We start from the raw sequence: 19,649 nt of genomic DNA on the forward strand, positions 1-19,649 counted from the left end.
TCGCTGAAGCGGCTTAGTCCTGCTGGCCACATGACCTGGAAGCTGAACGCCGGCTCCCTCAGCCTGTAAAGCGAGATGAGCGCCGCAACCCCAGAGTCCGCCACGACTGGACCTGATGGTCAGGGGTCCCTTTACCTGGCCTTGAGGCCTGCACTTCATTAAAGAGGAAATGTTAACTTCTGGTGTTGCAATTTTGCTTGTTTACCCTATGACAGAACTGAGTTGTTTATTGATCCTCTTTATATGAGTTTGTAGTTTTTGTATATTGTTTTCCACTACTTACTTTTATTGCTTTGTGCCCTGCTCTGGGATTGAAAACATTCAAGGAGTGGGCAATAGATAGAAGAATGAAGAAGCAGCGACGGCTGCCACCACTTTTGTCCCTGCAGGCTATCAGGAAGAGAAACGCCACCCCAAGAGATCTCTGCTCTCCTCTCCGCTCTCTCTCCTAACCTTGCTGAGCTCCTGCTGTTTCTCATGCAGCTCCCGGCACTTGCAGGAAGGGAAAACCTTCTGTACGAGCCTCTTCACAGTGAAGAAGTCAACGGTGTCAGCGTAGATGTGCCGTCTCAGCTCGTGCAAATCCTCGCCCTAGGGAGAGAGAAGGCCAGCCGTGTGACTTTGTGGGAGCAGGGGGAAAGGAGACAGACTGCAGGAGCTGCTGCCACCAGGCAGGCAGTCCCACAAGGACCAACCTGTCACGGAGCTGGCAGGGAAGGCTCCGGAGTTGAAAGAGGGGGAGAGAGACGGGCTGGTAGAAGAGGCAGCACCGGAAGAGGGGTGGAGAGCAAGGGGAAGCCACTCAGGCAGAGGCAAGGGTCCCTGGTGTTAGAGAGCATCGGCACCTCTCTACCAGCTCAGGCACGGAGGGAGTGGGAAGACCTGTTCCGTCAGCTCAGGACAGGAGGGGGTTAAAATGCCGGGAACAACGGAGGCGTTTGGGATTGCCCAAACTGATTTGCTGGAGGAGGAGCAAGAAGTTCCCACTCCCGGGATCTGCTACGGATGATTCAGATGCTTGAAGCGATGCTCTGTACCTTGTAAATAATGTACAATAAGATCTGTAAAGTATTTTTTCGCTCCATAAGATGCACCTGACCACAAGACGCACCTAGTTCTTAGAGGAGAAAAACAAGAAAACAAATATTCTGAATGAAACTGTGGAGGTATGATTTTTGTGGTTCATGCTGTGGCCACAGACATGATATGTGATTTGACGGTGAATTTGGGGTGACCCAATGCAAAAATCCTGGGGATCCATGTGTATCCGTGCTTTGTAACCACGTTTTTGCGCCATTGCGGCCCCACGAAACAGTGGATGCGTGATTTTTTTGGTGCAGGCTGTAGCCATGGACATGCTGTGATCTGATGGTGAATTTGGCTCCAGGGACCACACATTTGCTCCAGAAGACGCACAGATATTTCCCCTTACTTTTTAGGAGGAAAAAAGTGCATCTTATGGAGCGAAAAGTACGGTATATCTCTGATTGAGCAGAGGGATTTATTGCAAAGGGCTCAACAAACCCATCACATAACCCGAGCAGAGTCCAGCAGGCCTTACCTCTGGGTGCAGGAAGAGGTGGCATTGGGCTGGTTTGCCATCTCTGCCCGCCCTCCCAATCTCCTGCACGTAGCTCTCAAAGTTCTTGGGCATGTTGTAGTGCACCACGCCTCGAACGTCGGACTTGTCCAGCCCCATGCCGAAGGCCACCGTGGCCACCACCACCCGCAGCTGGCCGGACATGAAGTTGTTCTGCACCCGGCGGCGCTCAGCAGCAGACATGCCGGCGTGGTAGGCTTCGGCAATCCACTTCAGGGGGCGGCGGATGCTCTTTTTGGCTACGAGGAAATGGGATTAAAAAGAGAGTGAACAGGAGCAAGGCTCACTTGACAGGGCTCTGAGGCTTTCGGTGCAGAATATTAAATAATAATAATAATAATATTTTTATTTATACCCCGCCCTCCCCAGCCAGAACTGCTCTCCAGCACTGGGAACTGCAGTTTCTTTCTGGAGAAATCCAACAGATGCAGCTCCCGATGGCAGCACAAAATTTTATTTGTTTTTTTAATAACATAATAATCAACTTTTATTTCTATCCCGCCCTCCCCGGCCGAAGATGGGCTCAGGGCGGCTAGCATCAACAATAATTAAATTACCTCCTAAAAACAGGTCAAAATCAAAGTCTAATTAGATGGCTTTCCGCAGGGTTAGGGTTGGGATCAGTAAGTGCTCATTGGCCCACTGTTTACGGTGATTTTATATGGGCCTGTGAGAATGCTGGGAGGCCTCTTTCATTATTAGTTTTTTAAATAAATAAATTTTATTAGTATTTTCCACACAACAATACGAAAAATATCAAAAAATAACAATAAACACACAAAAACCAACATTTGAAAACTAAAGAAAACAACAAAAAACAAATCCATATCTTTCAAGTTAATACTATAAACACTAAAACAACAAGAAGACATTGACTTCCACCAGTCCCACAGCACCTCCTTTATCTCTCATTGTGTCTTCCTGTTTTCCTTATCATCTCTATCCTAACATCTAGATATAAATCCCTTTCTTATCCTTTCACTTCACAAGGTTATTCCAGACTCAGCCAGATTTCTGTCCTCGAACCTTGACTTTTGAGGTATTCATTTAGGCACTCATTTAGGTACTCATTTAGGCCTGTGAGAATGCTGGGAGGCCTCTTTCATATTAGTTCTTATACACAAAGAAAAGGGGAGTCAGGCTGAGCCCTGACCAAAGGCCTGGCGGAAGATGAAGTTGCCCTGTTTAATTTCTGCATGCGGTGCTGCTGTTAAAGGCTGCTAGTGTGAATAACCTGAGAGAGCATCCCTGAGCCACATTGCAAGGATTCCTGGGGTGCATGGATATTTCAGTTTCTTACTCTGTGTGCCTGAGTATCTCCTTGGGACATGTTACACTATACACTCTGAAGCTTGGGGTTAAGTGCAAGGTAGCCACTGTGTGGGGACGCAGGTGGCGCTGTGGGTTAAACCACAGAGCCTAGGACTTGCTGATCAGAAGGTTGGCAGTTCGAATCCCTGTGACGGGGTGAGCTCCCGTTGCTCAGTCCCTGCTCCTGCCAACCTAGCAGTTCGAAAGCACGTCAAAAGTACAAGTAGATAAATAGGTACCACTCCGGCGGGAAGGTAAACGGCGTTTCCGTGCACTGCTCTGGTTCGCCAGAAGCGGCTTAGTCATGCTGGCCACATGACTCGGAAGCTGTACGCCGGCTCTCTCGGCCAGTAAAGCGAGATGAGTGCAGCAACCCCAGAGTCGGCAACGACTGGACCTAATGGTCAGGGGTCCCTTTACCTTTACCCACTGTGTAGCTGGAATTTAGGTGGTTCCCAGTCATTTTAGTTTTATTTTTACAGGGTATTTCAGCTTTAAAAAAATTATTATGACACACTCCAGGCCTCTGGAGTGGAGCCGGCTATAAATAAATGCATTTTCAATTTGGCCTGAGAACTGGAAGAAAAAACCACCAGCTCTCCTGTTTTCTGACCCCTCCATTTCCCAGCCTGCCTCTCCCAACAACCAGCCAAGCCAGTGACCACCACCTTTTGCCTTCTTCCTCTTGCTAGCAAGGCTGCTGCTGCTGTCCTCCACCTGCTCCTCAGCATTGGGGGGTTCTCTCAGCTTCACACCCTGGAGGCACGTGCGGATAAGGGCTGCGATCCGGGCCGTCTCCTCGCGTCGTGTGCAGTAAACTATGACCGAGTCTAGGCTCCCAAACCTCTCCCCTTGCAGTAAGTTCACCAGGGCCTGGAATCAGAACAAAGTTGGCAACTTTGAGGTGCAAGACTGCCTCCCTAGATGCTCGAGGGAAAGTGACATGCGTTGCTCAGCATGGAAGAAGGGAATGCCAAAAGACCATCACCGGAGAGACGAGGGATCCTCCTGTGATATGAATTTTGAGGTCTTAGGTATATGTTAAAGGTTCATAAGTGTACCAACCAAGCACGTACATAGATCAGCACAGGAAGACCGACCTGAAACCATTTTGATTCCCAAACTGAGCAAATGTTTTCTCTGCAAGGTCAGAGTGGGAAACCTCCCCATAGTCTTTTCCCTTCACAAATCCTGTCTTAAGGGTACATTTAAGATATGAATAGGGTGTGAGCCTGTGACCTGGCCCAGGAACTAAGTATTTATCATTACAGAAGACTGGCCAGGCTCCCCAGGCAATCCAATCAAGTAAGCAGGGTATCCAATCTAGTAACCTGCCAGACAGGAGATAAACAACGACAGGAGAAAAACAACATTCAAATTTCTGTTTTAGACCGCCTTTTCTGTGATGTAGGTATGATGTATCTGGGGTGGTGGTCTTGAGCTACACCCCTTCTGTGATTTATGTATGATGTTTCTGGGGGTGGTCTTGATCTACAGGGTGGCAATTTCAAAAGTCTATATAAAGCCTTGCGCGCCGTTGTTCTGGGTTCCTTCTCCTTTCCTACGTGTGAGGGGAGCACCCTGTTGCAACAGATCAATAAAGATCAGGCTTACTAACTGCTTTGGTTCTCAATATTCTCTGGTTGGCCTCTGTTATTTTCTCCTACCGACAGGGAACCTACGTAAGGACTCTATATGGGCTCTTGGATACCCCATAAGGGCAGATTTTGTTTACAACAGTCCCCAGACTCCACATCATACGGCTGGAAATCAGCAACCAGAAAGACTTCTGAAGATGGAGCCTCTCCCACACAGTAGTGATAGGCAGCAAGTTGGGTCCCAGACTCACCTGGTCCTTGTCTCTGTCTGCAGAGACAGAGAGATGCAAGTTTGGAGGGACAGCAGCAGAACGCACAGCGATCCCCTTGGCCTCTGGGATGCCCAAGTGATGAGCCACATCTCGCGCAGTGGAGAGGGTGGCGGTGGCTGTGAGGCCCAAGAAGCAGCGCACGCCCAAGCGGTCCCGAAGAACCTGCCAGAGAGAAGGTGTTACCTAGCCAGGCTCTGCTGCTTGCAGGTGTTCCTCATGCCCACACCTGTGTTGCATCTTGCTTCTGTGCGCACAGATTCCATACCTTACAGAGGCGAAGGTAACAAGGGCGGAAATTGTGGGACCATTCTGAGACGCAGTGTGCTTCATCGATGCAGGCAAAAGCTACTGGGGGCAGCTGATCTGCTGGTGGGAGGCAACTGGAGGCCGAGGCACCTCCCCCAACCAAAGCCTCGGGGGACAGCAAGAGCACATGAACCTTCCCCGCCTTGACCTGCAAGCATGGAAAGCCGGCAAGTCGTGAGCCATCATTTCCAATTTTAACATTTCTTTTAAAATAATTCAAAAAGTCTTACAATGCTGACTTGCCCCACGGGGTTGTTGTAAAGACTACAGGTAAAGACTACAGGTATTGATTAGAATATTTGTATGAGATTGTATGGGAAAAATACAGAACAACAGATGCACATTTGCTTAAGATGTATATAGGAAGTGCAGTGTAAGCGATGGAAGTCAATCAATGAAATTTTATTATTGAGATATTTGTAGAATAAATTCTTCCAAATTTTCTTATTTTTCCTTTTTGTTTCCCCCCCTTCCCTTTCTCTTTTTTGTTCTTTTTTTATATATGTGTGCTTATCTGGAAAATATATGTATGATTTTGTATGTATTTTGCTTGTATTTTGTAATAATTACGTTAAATAAAATTTATTTATTTTTTGAAAGGCATGTTGTGCTTTGAGCATTTGACAGCATGCTACAAATTTATTACTATTTACAAGTTGCAAATCGGTGGCTGGAAAGTGCCCAAGGCATCTTCAGTCGCCTCACCCTGTCCATAGCAGCCTCTCTCTGGGTCTTGGACATGTTCGAGTGTATGCAGACAGCTTTCAGGCACTGGGGAAGGCCAGAGACCTGCAAAGGAAGCACAAAATGTGTGTCACTGAAGGAAGAACCAATGGTGGACACAGAACAGTCAAAAGAGATGGGGATCCCCTCCAGCCACACCGAGGCTCCCAGAGCCACCTCCTTGCAAGCTGTCCCTCCTCTGTAACTCCCCCCTAGGGAGTGAAATATGTTCATTCCCTGATGCTAGGGTCATGCCATCCAAAAACTTGTTGGGGGAGAGAAATGATTTGCAGGGAGGGGATCTAATTTATTGCTTAATAACCAGGATTGAGTTAGAGTGGCGTTGGAAACCTTTTCAAGGGAACCTGCTTGCAAATAATTCAAAATTCTATTCTTAGAAGCTGAACTCGACATTTGTTCTTACAGATATACCGCTGCACGTGAACTCCAGGCCAGAGAGTCCATCTACCTGAATAACATGGTACCTCTGGATGTGAATGGGATCCGTTCCGGAGCCCTGTTCGCATCCTGAAGCAAATGCAACCTGCGTGTGCGGGTCGCGATTTACCGCTTCTGCGCATGTGCGTGACGTCATTTTGAGCAAAAAAAATTTTTCCTTCCAGTAGCACCTTAAAGACCAACTAAGTTAGTTCTTGGTATGAGCTTTCGTGTGCATGCACACTTCTTCAGATACACTGAAACAGAAGTTGCCAGATCCTTCTATATAGTGAGAAGGTGGGGAGGGGTATTACTCAGAAGGGTGGTGGGAATGGGTGATTGGCAGATAGCTGTGATGAGCCTGTTGACGACTCTTAACGACTCTTAACTAACTTAGTTGGTCTTTAAGGTGCTACTGGAAGGGAAAATTTTTTTTGTTTTGACTATGGCAGACCAACACGGCTACCTATCTGTCATTTTGAGCATCTGCGCATGCAGCAAAACCTGGAAGTAACGTGCTCCATTACTTCCGGGTCGCTGCGGAGCACAACCCGAAAATGCTTAACCCAAAGCTGCTTCAGCCCGAGGTATGACTGCATTACCTCCTCTCACAGGCAGCAACTCAGATAGAGAGTCTTTCCCAGCTCTGCTACCTGCCATTACGACTTTTAAAAATTGACCAAGAAAAGTTACTTTATTGAAATTGGGTTATTGTTTTTATTTTGATTATATACTCTGTGGCTTTACATTTTGATTTTGTTCTGTGAACCACCCAGAGACCTCCAGGTATAAGGCAGTATATAAATTCATTAAATAATAATAATAAAGACTTGAAAAGCAGGTTTGTGTCAAAAATGGGTTTGTTCAATGTCCTCTATTGAAAATAGACAAGAGCTGCCTGCCTGTCCAGCTGAGGCCTTGCTCCTCCACTTTCACAGTTCAAAGCAATCACAGCAGAAGACCAGAAGCACACTGCTAAGGTCTGGGTGGTGGAGGTTGAATGCAGAAGGCCCCAGGGAGGGCTAGGAAAGGTTCTTGTCCGAAAACCAGGAGAGCCACTGCCAGTCTTTGAAGACAACCTTGGGGTGTCAGTATTTTCATCCCTCCCATTGCAAGGATCACCGGATCATGTTTGTTTCACTTTCTGTCTGTGAGAAAGGAGGGGGCGGAACTACTCTTCCAAACTTCCGTCCCTAGTACTGTGTTGGGTTTTCTTTGATCTGTCTAGAGACAAGATGGCAGTATGAGAGAGCTGTATCTCTCGTACATGTTTGTTATGTTCTTATATTTGTTTAATCAGTAGAAATAAATTGGGTAAAGGGACCCCTGACTGTTAGGTCCAGTCGTGGCCGACTCTGGGGTTGCACCGCTCATCTCACTTTATTGGCCGAGGGAGCCGGCGTACAGCTTCTGGGTCATGTGGCCAGCATGACTAAGCCTCTTCTGGCGAACCAGAGCAGCGCACAGAAATGCCGTTTACCTTCCTGCCAGGGCGGTACCTATTTATCTACTTGCACTTTGACATGCTTTTGAACTGCTAGGTTGGCAGGAGCAGGGACCAAGCAATGGGAGCTCACCCCGTCGCGGGGATTCGAACCGCTGACCTTCTGATCAGCAAGTCCTAGGCTCTGTGGTTTAATCCACCACGCCACCCGCGTCCCAGAAAAAAATTGGGTATGCAACCAAACCTCCACGGCTTTGCTTCCGTCACTCTGCTGCTTTTGAGGTGCTCACATCAGCAAATGTGAGTCCACTGCACCAGGACCTATTCCTCGGGAATGCTGTGCTGCTGTTCCTGCGTTCCTGTGATCGGAAGGTCGGAGAAGGTGCTCCTGACAACTAGCCCATGCAGGCGCTGAAGACGTGGGCTGAACATGGGTGTACGGAAATCAGCTAGATGGACCTATGGTCTGCTTTGGATATAAGGCAGGTTCCCTGTGTTCCTAAATCTACAGAAGAGTTTGGATTTGATTTTGGATTTGATAGCCCGCTTTATCACTACCCAAAGGAGTCTCAAACAATCTCCTTTCCCTTCCTCCCCCACAACAAACACTCTGTGAGGTGAGTGGGGCTGAGAGACTTCAGAGAAGTGTGACTGGCCCAAGGTCACCTAGCAGCTGCATGTGGAGGACCGGAGACGCGAACCCAGTTCACCAGATTACGAGCCCACCGCTCTTAACCACTACACCATGCTGGCTCTACTAGAGCCTGGAGAGCTACCCCCCCCCCGCAAATCCCTGGACCACAAGCAAGGAAATTACACCAGCCTCCAAATCCAAAAGCACCAGCAAACTTACTTGGTCATCCATCAGCGATACCAATGGTGAGATCACCAAGGTGATGCATTTGGACCTCTTGCTGTACAGGTACGCAGGGAGCTGGTAACAGAGAGATTTCCCCATTCCTGTGGACAGGACCACCAGCGTAGAGAGCCCTAGAGAAGTGACAGAATTAAGAGCAGCAGCAGCAATCTGCACAGGCTGCCTTTAGCAGTGATTCCTGCACTGAAGGAGGTCGGATCCAGATGAGTCCCTTCCAAGTATAAAATTATATTGCTGTTGGCATCCGTCTGTTCAAGTGACAATGGACTGCGCATATGGGGGTGAAGTCAAACCTCCTCAGCGCACAAGCCTGGGCTGTGTGTCTGGAGGTCCTGGGCTGCCCAGACGACGAGACCCCCCCCCCCCGGACTCACTGATGGGGTCCAAAGGAAAGCAGAGCAAGACGTTTAGAACCAGCTGTGCTGCAGGAGTTGCCAGAAGGAGGCATACAAGACGCCATCCAACCGCCTTAGGGACTCTGCTCCGCATTTGTGTAGGGTTTACTCCTTGGCCTTTTCTTCTCCTGAAGATATCCCGCAAGGCAGCGGATGTTCAGGGTCAGTTTTCCTTCTCCTAAATGGGCTACCTTCCTAGGTTGATGAGTCCTATCTGCTCCTCACTTATCTCTACAGCATGAGCAGGAACTGCCTTCTTGGACCCGCTCTCGGTTTCGTCCACTCAATCCACTGGAGCCTATCTTTGCATGCAGGGGAAGTCATACAATTTGATGACTCCATGTTATTCGACTCAATTCAAGGTGGTAACATTAATGTATAACCCCTTAAGCAGCTGGAACTGTTGTTGCAACACCTCTCCCCATATCAACCAGCTCCTATATAAATTCAGCCCTTCAGTGTTGCTTGGTCATTCCTTGGGAGTTGCATCTGGCAACAGTCTTCGCCCACCTACTTCCCTCCTGGTGTCTTGGACTATAACTGCCATCAGCCTAGTCGGTACAGCCATATTGTAGTTCAAAACATCTGGAGGCCACAGGGTTAGAAAAGGATGCAGCAAGACCACATCTGGTCACCAGCAACAATTGCTTGGCTGCACATCCAAGTAAACTGCATCCTTTTTTTCACTCTGCATTTCCTGTCTTGCAAACAACCCTTCTCACCTGAGAGTATCCGCATAATGGCTGTTTCCTGTCCTGGCCGGAAGGTGGCATAACCCAACTCAGCCAGTGCTTCCAACACTTCTGGTGGGGTCTCTGCATAAGACACAGAACAGAGATCCAGTCAAGAAAGGGGCAAGGCCTGTCCCCAGCAACTATTCCACACTCGTGGAAGCATCAGGAGAAAGAGACTTAGGTAGAAGTTCTGCAAAACCCCTTATCAATGAGAGTGAAACCTGTTCACAAAACTGGCAAGAAGCACTTTAGGAAAACCTCACACCGACTGTTAACTGGGGCCTTTTAACTGGGGATCTGATGCACAAATTCTGCACCAAGTTCTGCAGTAAGTTCTGCCTCACCACTGCATGGAGGCTGGCGACAACCAGCCTTCAGGGGGCAGCAGAGGCACCCTTTGGAAACTTACCTCTGACTTTCCCATCCTGCCCCAGTTTGTAGAGAGGTTCTGTTGGCGGAGGTGGTGGGAGAATTTCGAACACGGGCCTCTGCACACACAGGTGAACCTCTTCCTCCTGAGCAAGCTGCTTCAGGTCTCCTTGGCTGCTCTCACTTTTTGCTGGCGAAGAAGGAGGGGGAGGAACAACCAGTTACGAATATTATTATCTTTATTATTTATTAATCAATATACCAGCTGGACCGTAGTGTCTTTGCACCAGCTGCAGCCTCTATACCAGCTGCAAGGAAAGCCCCAAATTATTTCTTCATCATGGCACTTGCATCTGCTTTCAGAAAAATGCCCTGATAGCACAGCGGGAACTGACCTGTGGCAAGTTCTTCCTGATCTGAGACCACATAGCATCAGACTGGAGGGTGCTACAGATGCAGCCTTTGCCTCTTACCTGAGATCTTGCTGTAGGCTGTGTTGGTCATCTGAGCCACTTCCTCCAAAGTCAGCAGTGGCACCTCCTCTTCGGCAGCAGAGTCATCTCCCTTCTGTTGGGGGTCAGCAGCAGAGAGCTGCTCAGTAGCAGCTAAAGGAAGAAGAGATGCTGCTTTGGAGCAATCAAAATAATGGAAGGAAAATGCCTTCCCCTTTGGGAAAAGGCTGTAGCTCAGGAGTAGAGCATGTGCTTTACATCAGGGGTGGTAAACCCTAGTTCAGGGGCCTGCTGTGCCCCCCAAACAGCAATTGCTTTGACCATAAAAGGTAAAGGGACCCCTGACCATTAGGTCCAGTTGCGGACGACTCTGGGGTTGCGGCACTCATCTCGCTTTACTGGCCGAGGGAGACGGCGTACAGCTTCCAGGTCATGTGGCCAGCAGGACTAAGCCGCTTCTGGTGAACCAGAGCAGCGCACAGAAATGCCATTTACCTTCCCGCTGGAGCGGTACCTATTTATCTACTTGGACTGGTGTGCTTTCGAACTGCTAGGTTGGCAGGAGCAGGGACTGAACAATGGGAGCTCACCCCGTCGCGGGGATTTGAACCACCGACCTTCTGATCAGCAAGTCCTAGGCTCTGTGGTTTAACCCACAGCGCCACCAAGACCACAAATTCTGGTGGCAGTGGGGTAGGCACAGCCCAGCGCACTGGTGTAGATGCAAATCACCTTTTCCCTATTGATCAGTTTGATTATTTGACAAGGGAAGACAGACAATGCCAGCCCCCCTCACCCCATTTGCCCAGTTCAGTCGGGGGGAGGGGGTTGTGTTCCTGTGTTTTCATGCAGGAACATGGAGTGGCCATTTCAGCATATGGCCCCTGAAATATTGACAAAGGGTGAAAGAGGCCCCTGGGCCAAAAAAAGTGCAGCCCACCTTGCTTTACATACAAAAGGTTCAATTCCTGGCATCTCCAAGTAGCTCAGGGAAAGACTCCCGTCTGAAACCCTAAAGAGATGCTGCCAGTCAATGTATGGGCAATACTGAGTTTACTGGTCTAAGGCAGCCTCCTGGGTTCCTCCTCCTTCTGCAAAGATGGCCAGGGACTTGCCTACGGCCCAGGTTGCCCTGGGCTTTGGTGCAGTTGCAGGAAGATGACCAGAAGTTTCAGCTTCCTCGTTCAACTAAGCACAATGACTTATTACAGGCATGGCCAAACTTGGGCCTCCAGGTGTTTTGGGACTACAATTCCCATCACCCCTGACCACTGGTCCTGTTAGCTAGGGATGATGGGAGTTGTAGTCCCAAAACATCTGGAGGGCCGAGTTTGGGGATGCCTGACTTATTATGCCCCAACCAGGAACTGTGGCAAGTGTTGGCCTGTTTCACTAGAACCATAGCTAAGAATACTACCCACAGTTTGAAGTTGGCTGGGTTAACTAAACAACCACATGCCACTAATGAGAGACCACCCACCACACATCACTAGCAGCCAAGGTTAGCTGACAACTGAAGCAAAAATTCCCAAACTCCATCTTGCAGTGGATGGAGGATGGGCAAGAACCTGAGGCTCACACAGGCAAAACTAAACCATGGGTTTAATATTAATGTACAAACTCAGTCATTATCTGCTAGATGTGCTAATCCTATGGCCAGAAATAGTGTCTTCCTCAGAAAGCATTCCAATGTCACAGGACAATTGAGGTAGCCTTCATGTCCTTATGCAAAGGTTAGTGAAAAAGCATTTTCCAAATAAGGCAATTATTGATTGATTGGTTTTATCTATCCTAGCCTTCATCTCACAGTCTCGGGGTGAGTTTCAAGTCAATTTAAAAATCCAAACCAAACCGAAGGAATGGACAGAGCTGATAAAACATACCTAAAATCACCTGAGGAGTAATAATAAAAAATAACTTATGGAGTCAACACAACCAAGTGGTCAACTGGTTTATAAGAGGACTTTTTACTTGTCTTTGTGCTTGACAGCCAGATGAAGCTTTCCTAATAAAAGGGCAGTGAAGGTTTGTAGACATTGCAGGAAGTTCTGCAACTGATTCCTTCTGCTTTTTTGTGACAGTCTTTGTAGCCATCCAAAACAAATTCGACAGGTCTTCTGTTCTCTTAATGCAAAGCATGCCAATACCTGGTCTATCTGGCCATGACAGCCAGGCGGCCTTACCTCTCCCCTTGCACTGGGAAGCCCAGTGACCAAGTCCTCCACACCGGAAGCAAGTGTCAGAGCCTCGGTCCAAGCGCCTGCCACCTCCTCCAAACTGTTCCCCCTTTTTCTGCCACTTCTGCTTCCATACCTGTCAAGACACCAAAAAGACGAAGGCTAAGTCAATGGATTGATGCTTTTGAATTCTGGTGCTGGAGGAGACTCTTGAGAGTCCCATGGACTGCAAGAAGATCAAACCTCTCCATTCTGAAGGAAATCAGCCCTGAGTGCTCACTGGAAGGACAGATCCTGAAGCTGAGGCTCCAAGACTTTGGCCACCTCATGAGAAGAGAAGACTCCCTGGAAAAGACCCTGATGTTGGGAAAGATGGAGGGCACAAGGAGAAGGGGACGACAGAGGATGAGATGGTGGGACAGTGTTCTCGAAGCTACCAGCATGAGTTTGACCAAGCTGCGGGAGGCAGTGGAAGACAGGAGGGCCTGGCGTGCTCTGGTCCATGGGGTCACAAAGAGTTGGACATGACTAAACTACAACAAAGTCAATGGATGCCTCTCCTGCGTCACTAAAGGAGGTTGTGATCAGGCTGCGTGAGTCATGGGCTGGCCAAGGACCCAGCTGATGGCTCCAGTGGCTTGTGGGGGAATCTGTCAGCAAATATTTGGCAGGAGGGTGCCCCAAAGTGTTCTCTCACCCCAGTTATCCCTGTGGTGGGAGTCATGAGCTCATCCCCTCTCTGACGGGCTCTCTGGGCTTAGCAAATAATAATAATAATAATAATAATAATAATAATAATAATAATAATAATAATTTTAAAAAATATAATAAATAAATAAATAAATTTTATTTATACCCTGCCCTCCCCAGTCAAGGCCGGGCTCAGGGCAGCTAACAACCAATAATAAAAACAAGTTGAATGAATACAACTTAAAAACAAGATTAAAATACAACGTTAAAACATTAAAATGCAGACTCATCACAGGAGAAGAAAGGAAAAGAGAAAGAGGGGGAGGGAATCAAATTGACTCCAAGCCAAAGGCCCTGTGGAAAGAAATCAGATCCTGCAGGGCCTTGGTCTCATGAGACAGAGCATTCCACCAGGCTGGGGCCAGTGTTGAAAAGGCCCTGGCTCTGGTTGAGGCTAATCTGACTTCCTTAGGGCCCGGGACCTCTAGGGTGTTGCTATTTAGGGACCTTAAGGTCCTCCGCGGGGCAGACCAGGAGAGGCGGTCCAGTAGGTACCGGAGTCCTAGGCTGACACACAAAGCCCTGCCCTGACACACAAGCCCTGGTGCCACTGAAGACTGGGAATAGCTCCATCTGCCCTGAAGGGAAGGGGTCAACAGCCACCTTTCAGCAGCTGGAGCCACACCCACCCATCACCCAGGTCTAGGAGGAGTGAAATGAGAAGGGGGCAGAAGAGCTCAGCCCACCAGGAGGGGTGAGAGGCTGCAGGAGCACACACAGCTTTAGTGACCTCTTACCTCCCAGAGGTGTGCCTTCATGTACTCAGATCTATAAATTTAGACATCTACTCACTGTCTAACCACACACTGATACACAAGCCCAGGAGAGGTGTTGGGCTTTCTTTCCTTGGAGGTTTTTAAGCAGAGGCAGGCTGGCCATCTGTCATGGATGCTGTCAGGGAACTGCCATCAGAACAGGGGCGGGAAACAGAGGGGCAGTTGTGTTACAGGGAGCCTCCGAAAACCTTGCAAAGCAGTTCCTGTGAGAGCCAGTGTGGTGTAGTGGTTAAGAGCGGTGGACTCATAATCTGGGGAACTGGGTTCGCTTCCCCGCTCCTCCACATGCAGCTGCTGGGTGAACTTGGGCCAGTCACACTTCTCTGAAGTCTCTCAGCCCCACTCACCTCACAGAGTGTTTGTTGTGGGGGAGGAAGGGAAAAAGAGAATGTTGGCTGCTCTGAGACTCCTGCGGGTAGTGATAAAGCGGGATATCAGATCCAAACTCTTCTTCTTCTTCTCCTCTTTCGGTGATGAGGAAAGCCCCACCTCCACTGGGGAAGGGGTGAAAGGACCAGAGGATGCTGGTGGGACCCTCAGGACCACTCCTGGCCTAGCCGGCCAGGAGGGAAGCACACCCCTTCTGCCGCACACCCTGCGCAGAGGTCCAAAGCGCAAAGAGGGAAGGAAAAGGCTGGGAGTAACGAGGCTTTTATGTTGGGGGAGGTCCAGGAAACAAGCACTCCCGGATTCTGCTAGCGATTGAGGCAGACATGAACTTTGAAGTTCCGCACTGTAAATAGTTTTTACACCTAAATAAAACCTGTCAAAGACAGGTCGGAGTCCTGCCTGGTTACTCGTGAGCAACCACCTTTGCCATCTGACAGATGCTTTAGCTGAGATTCCTGCAGTGCCGGGGGTTGGACCCGATGACCCACGTGGTCCCTTCCAACTCTACCATTCTATAACAACTGTGGCCCCCACCCATGTAGAAGTGCAATGAGGCAGAGACCTACCCACCCCACACAAACAAATGAAGAAACGGCAAAACCGTTGAGAGTAGATGTCATTTCCCAAAATGTTTTAAACATAAATATTCTTCTTCATGTGAAACTAAATACAAAACTGAATTCAATTCCCTCCAGAGCAAACAGGCTACTTCAACAGTTGGAAGTTCCACTCAGATGTGATTCATTCTATTTTACAGGCTGTAAATACCACTGAGTCAAGAGGCAATTTACCTGCTTGCGAAGCTGTCTCCCTCTCAAAGCGTACCCTTTCACGTGAGATTTATTCTTGAGATTGATTTGCACAAAGTTGCCATCCTTCTTTGGTGGTGGTCTAGAAAGAGATAAGATCCCTTTATTGTAACGGTTCAAAATAGGGTGCCTCGTGTTTAGTTGTACTCTTGCTCAGGCCTTAACAGTCACTGGCAAAAAGGCACAAAGACTTAAGCACCAAAGCACGGAGAAACACTGTAGGAAGGTACTGCATGAAATGACTATTTTATGTGACAGTAATTTTTAGAATGCAAAATCAGGATAGGGACATCAGGAGAGATGGACTGCACAAACCATTCACTTTCTAGTACAAATTTATGAGCACATACCGAAACAGAGGAGAAAATATTAGATTAAGTTGTACTTTGAGGATGCCACTCTTTCTCTTAAATAGCAACTCTCCAGGCTATTCCTTGGCCAGACAAGAGGAGCAACAATCGCCAGCTCCAGAAAGCTCCCAGGACATACCTGCAGGCCAGACTGTTGGATCTCTCACTCTGTCTGGGACACTCCTCCCCATCGACTTCCCCAAGTAGGTTTTCAAAGCAATCTGGGGTGCCTGTTCCACTTCTGTCTTGTGCCTCAACAATGTCCTGATCATCAAAGCCGTATTCACTGAGCCCTGGCTTTTGACTAGCACCACGCAGTTTTTTGAAGCGGCTGCCCCCCGCTACCTCTTTAGTTCTCTTGCGCTTTACGCCAGAGGTGGCACTGTGGTACCTGTCCTTGCCATCATCTCCGTGGTCTTCAGCATCCCGTTTCCTCTTCTTGCAAGAAGCTTTTCCTCTCTTAGAAGGACTCCTCTGCTGCCTGTCCTCCACTTTGCAGAAAGCACCACTCAACTGCGGCGAAGTTCCTTCCCGAAGCTGCATCTCGGTTTCCTGAGTGGCCTCCTTGGTGCAAATCTCCAGTTTGCGGCTATGCTTGAAGGCAGAAAACTCAGCTTTGCCCTCAGCGAGTGCTACGTTTGCACCTGCTTTGGATGGGGTCTCACCTGCAGGATGGTGAGCCTGCCCACTGGGCTTGGAGTCGTCTCCAACACTTTGGACCAGGGGCTGGCTCTCCACCGCATCTCCTTGACTGTTTTCCCTGGGAGAATTGCAACACTTCTCCTGTTCCTGCTCTCCAAGGTGGGGAGGAACACCCCCTTTCCCCTGAGAATTGTGTCCTGGTGAGCCCTGGCCTGGATCTGCCCCACCTAGGATAGAAGATCCGTCTCCAGGGAGCCCCTCTCTTGCCTGCCATTCTGCCCCTTGGCACCTGTCCAGCCAACCAGGATCCAGGCTACTCAGCCGCCTGGTCAGTGTCTGCTTCAGCTGCCGAAACTTATCCAGCGGAGGCGGCGGCCTTGGCTTTGGGTCAGAGCAAAGGAGCTTGTTAGGAATCAGCCCTGGGAATGAAGGTGGCAGGAGGGTTTCAAGTTCCATGGGATCGGGGCAAAGCAGCTGATCTGGGCTATTTTCTAGCAAAGGAGCCTCAGGTGGTTTGGGAGACACAGCCTTTGCGGTGGTTTGGTGCATGTCCTTCTGCGCTGCTGTGACTGATTTCCTCCTGGGGGTGAGGGATTTCCTTAAAGTTACAGGGCGTTCCTGAGATCGAAAGTAAAATTCAGTTAGTTTCCAGCAAGTGAACCTACCTATACCCCCAACACTTTCTCCTCTTATTTTATACCAGAACAGAAAACCTTTGAAGCTAAGCACAACAGACATCTTTCCCTTCCCTACTGGAAATCTTTGCTAAATGGCTGGCTCTTCCTCAGCAAGTTTTGAACCACATAACAAGTCTCAGGTTCCTTCCGTGGGGTTTCCAGTTAAAGGAGATCAAACACCAGAGCTGAGAAAAACCTTGGACACCCAGTGAGAGCAGACAAAATCTCACTTAGTATTCAGAAATGCGTGTTCATGCGTCTGCAAGGTCAAATTATACAGATAAGTAATTATTTAGGTAAGGGAAATGAGCTCAGACTTTCCAAACAGCCTTATCCCTTCGTCTGGTTCAAGGTGCTCATCAAGTTTGCAGACATCATTGAGATGGAAGGAAGTGCAAAGACTAGATGATATCGCAGGCATAGATTAAATGGAGTTAGTCCTTTTGTTTCCTCAAGGATCTTCAGCCTTCAGAAGCTGCCCTGTCCCTGCACTCAGCCTGGGCTCAAGGCTAGAATTAGTCACTCACCAATCACACAAACCTTAATAGCTGATCCCAAGTTGCATTTCAGCTTCATGCCAAAATACTTTACAGAAGCCTGCAGTGTCTCTTGATCCTGCGGGGTCAGTTTAGGAGCCATATTTCCTCGATTCAGGTGCGCACCCCAGCAACCTGACTCAGGTACCTTGGAATAGAGATGAGGGGAGGGGGAAGGAAAATAGTGGCAGAAGTTTTAGAGGGTAATTATGGCATGCAAAGCTAATGTTTGTAAATTTTACTTGCAAGTCGTTCCTCTGTGCAGAGTTAAGTTTAATAGTTAAGTTTACACATCCATATTGTGGTTCGTTTTCCATGTAACTGCTATCACTCTCCAACTATTTATACTTTTATTACATTTATACCCCACTTTTCCTCTAAGGAGCTCAAGGTGGTATTCATAGTTCTCCCAGCTTAGTCCCCACAACCATGTGAGGTAGGTCAGTCTGAGAGTCAGTGACTGGCCCAAGCCCACCTAGTGATCTTCATGGCTGAGTGGGAATTTGAACCCTCCCACTCCCACATCTCCCAAGATGTGGTCCAAGCCTCTAACCACTACACCACACCAACACCTTATTGCCTTCTGAAAACAGTTCAGCCACAACACAGCTTCATCTGGTTCACATTTAGAGGCTGTAGGTGATAAAAATGGAGATGGGGGTGTTAACAGGCTGCAGGCGTTTTTGAACTGATAATAACAAACATTGGCTCAAGCCTTTCCCCTGCAAGGTCAGTGCCCACAGACAAGATCACAACTGCAAAACACAAAGCTCCTTTGTTACCTGTTCTGTTACTGGCAACTCCTGAATTTCTTTCTGGCGGATGGCTTCAGATTCAAGGCCTTGGTGTCCTTTGGTTTCTTTCAGTGCCTTGTACTCTTTGTACAGTTCTGTGCACAAATAGCAGTTCAGAATGACTTCTAAGGTGACGAGGAATTACCTGCCCAAATCAACTCTGAGGTCTATCAAACCTATCAAACACTCTCCCTAAGGTAGTAGTAATATTCAAGTGTGACAGTTCTACAATAGATAATGATTTGAGAAGAGCCTGCCTGTAAGGAGGTCTTGTTCTGATAGTATATGTTTAGAAATTCACCCACTGGGTTAGGCATTGAGGCCTGCAGCTTGAGATGAACGAAGCCACAGTAAATGTTGCAAGGGGCTGAGATGAAGAGATGGAGAGCTTCAATGCACAAAGTCCCCCCCCCATCTGACAGGCCATGGCTCCACAGAGCTGCTGCCAATCAGGAATAACAACACTCTAAAGATGGACTGTTGGCCTGAATCTCCTTAAGACAGCCAGCCAGCTACAGTACCTTTCTGCAATCATGTTTCCATGTGTTATAAGGGGTCAAATTTCACAGCTACTAGAAAAGCATATGAAGTAAATGGAAAAGCATTTTGTACACCGAAAACCCCTACACAAATAAAACATATTTAGATGGCAACGGCCCAGTGCTGACTATATAAGTGATTAAGGCACATCATCTCAGCGTTTTGAGTCTTGTGCTAAATGTGTTTGGGGTCTTGCCTGAGTGTTGGGGTCAGTCTGTCCATGAGTTGGAGCCTGTGTTACATCTTGAATTTCTGGAGCAACAGGAATACTTTATATCTGTATCTGCAAAGCTTACAAACTATATGTCTATATATAAAGGTAAAGGTACCCCTGCCCGTTCGGGCCAGTCTTGCCAGACTCTAGGGTTGTGCGCTCATCTCACTCTATAGGCCGGGAGCCAGCGCTGTCCGCAGACACTTCCGGGTCACGTGGCCAGCGTGACAAGCTGCATCTGGCGAGCCAGCGCAGCACACGGAACGCCGTTTACCTTCCCGCTAGTAAGCGGTCCCATTTATCGATTTGCACCCGGGGGTGCTTTCAAACTGCTAGGTTGGCAGGCGCTGGGACCGAACGACGGGAGCGCACCCCGCCACGGGGATTCAAACCACCGACCATGCAATCGGCAAGTCCTAGGCGCTGAGGTTTTACCCACAGCGCCACCCGCGTCCCATGTCTATATATATAGCTA

The 19,649-nt window shown here is 48.5% G+C and overlaps 1 protein-coding gene across 5 annotated transcripts in view; it reads right to left on the reverse strand.

The window, feature by feature from the left end:
- RECQL4 (RecQ like helicase 4) overlaps positions 1–19,649 on the reverse strand; it is a 36,043-nt gene that overhangs the window by 10,326 nt on the left and 6,068 nt on the right. For 3 of the 5 annotated variants that reach the window (XM_053395100.1, XM_053395098.1, XM_053395097.1), the window contains exons 4-18: positions 18,409–18,515; positions 17,631–17,774; positions 15,911–17,031; positions 15,404–15,503; positions 12,703–12,832; positions 10,541–10,672; positions 10,108–10,257; positions 9,687–9,779; positions 8,546–8,682; positions 5,793–5,876; positions 5,047–5,235; positions 4,761–4,943; positions 3,580–3,784; positions 1,562–1,839; positions 454–591 (exon numbers count right to left, since the gene is read on the reverse strand). In XM_053395100.1, coding sequence (XP_053251075.1) covers positions 454–591; positions 1,562–1,839; positions 3,580–3,784; positions 4,761–4,943; positions 5,047–5,235; positions 5,793–5,876; positions 8,546–8,682; positions 9,687–9,779; positions 10,108–10,257; positions 10,541–10,672; positions 12,703–12,832; positions 15,404–15,503; positions 15,911–17,031; positions 17,631–17,774; positions 18,409–18,515 — 3,191 coding nt within the window. Of the gene's footprint in view, positions 1–453; positions 592–1,561; positions 1,840–3,579; positions 3,785–4,760; positions 4,944–5,046; positions 5,236–5,792; positions 5,877–8,545; positions 8,683–9,686; positions 9,780–10,107; positions 10,258–10,540; positions 10,673–12,702; positions 12,833–15,403; positions 15,504–15,910; positions 17,032–17,617; positions 17,775–18,408; positions 18,516–19,649 lie in introns of those variants that run through there. The other 2 variants (XM_053395099.1, XM_053395102.1) reach the window with 2 other exon arrangements.

This window comes from Podarcis raffonei, chromosome 7, assembly GCF_027172205.1.
Source record: "Podarcis raffonei isolate rPodRaf1 chromosome 7, rPodRaf1.pri, whole genome shotgun sequence".
Classification (NCBI taxonomy): Eukaryota; Metazoa; Chordata; class Lepidosauria; order Squamata; family Lacertidae; genus Podarcis; species Podarcis raffonei.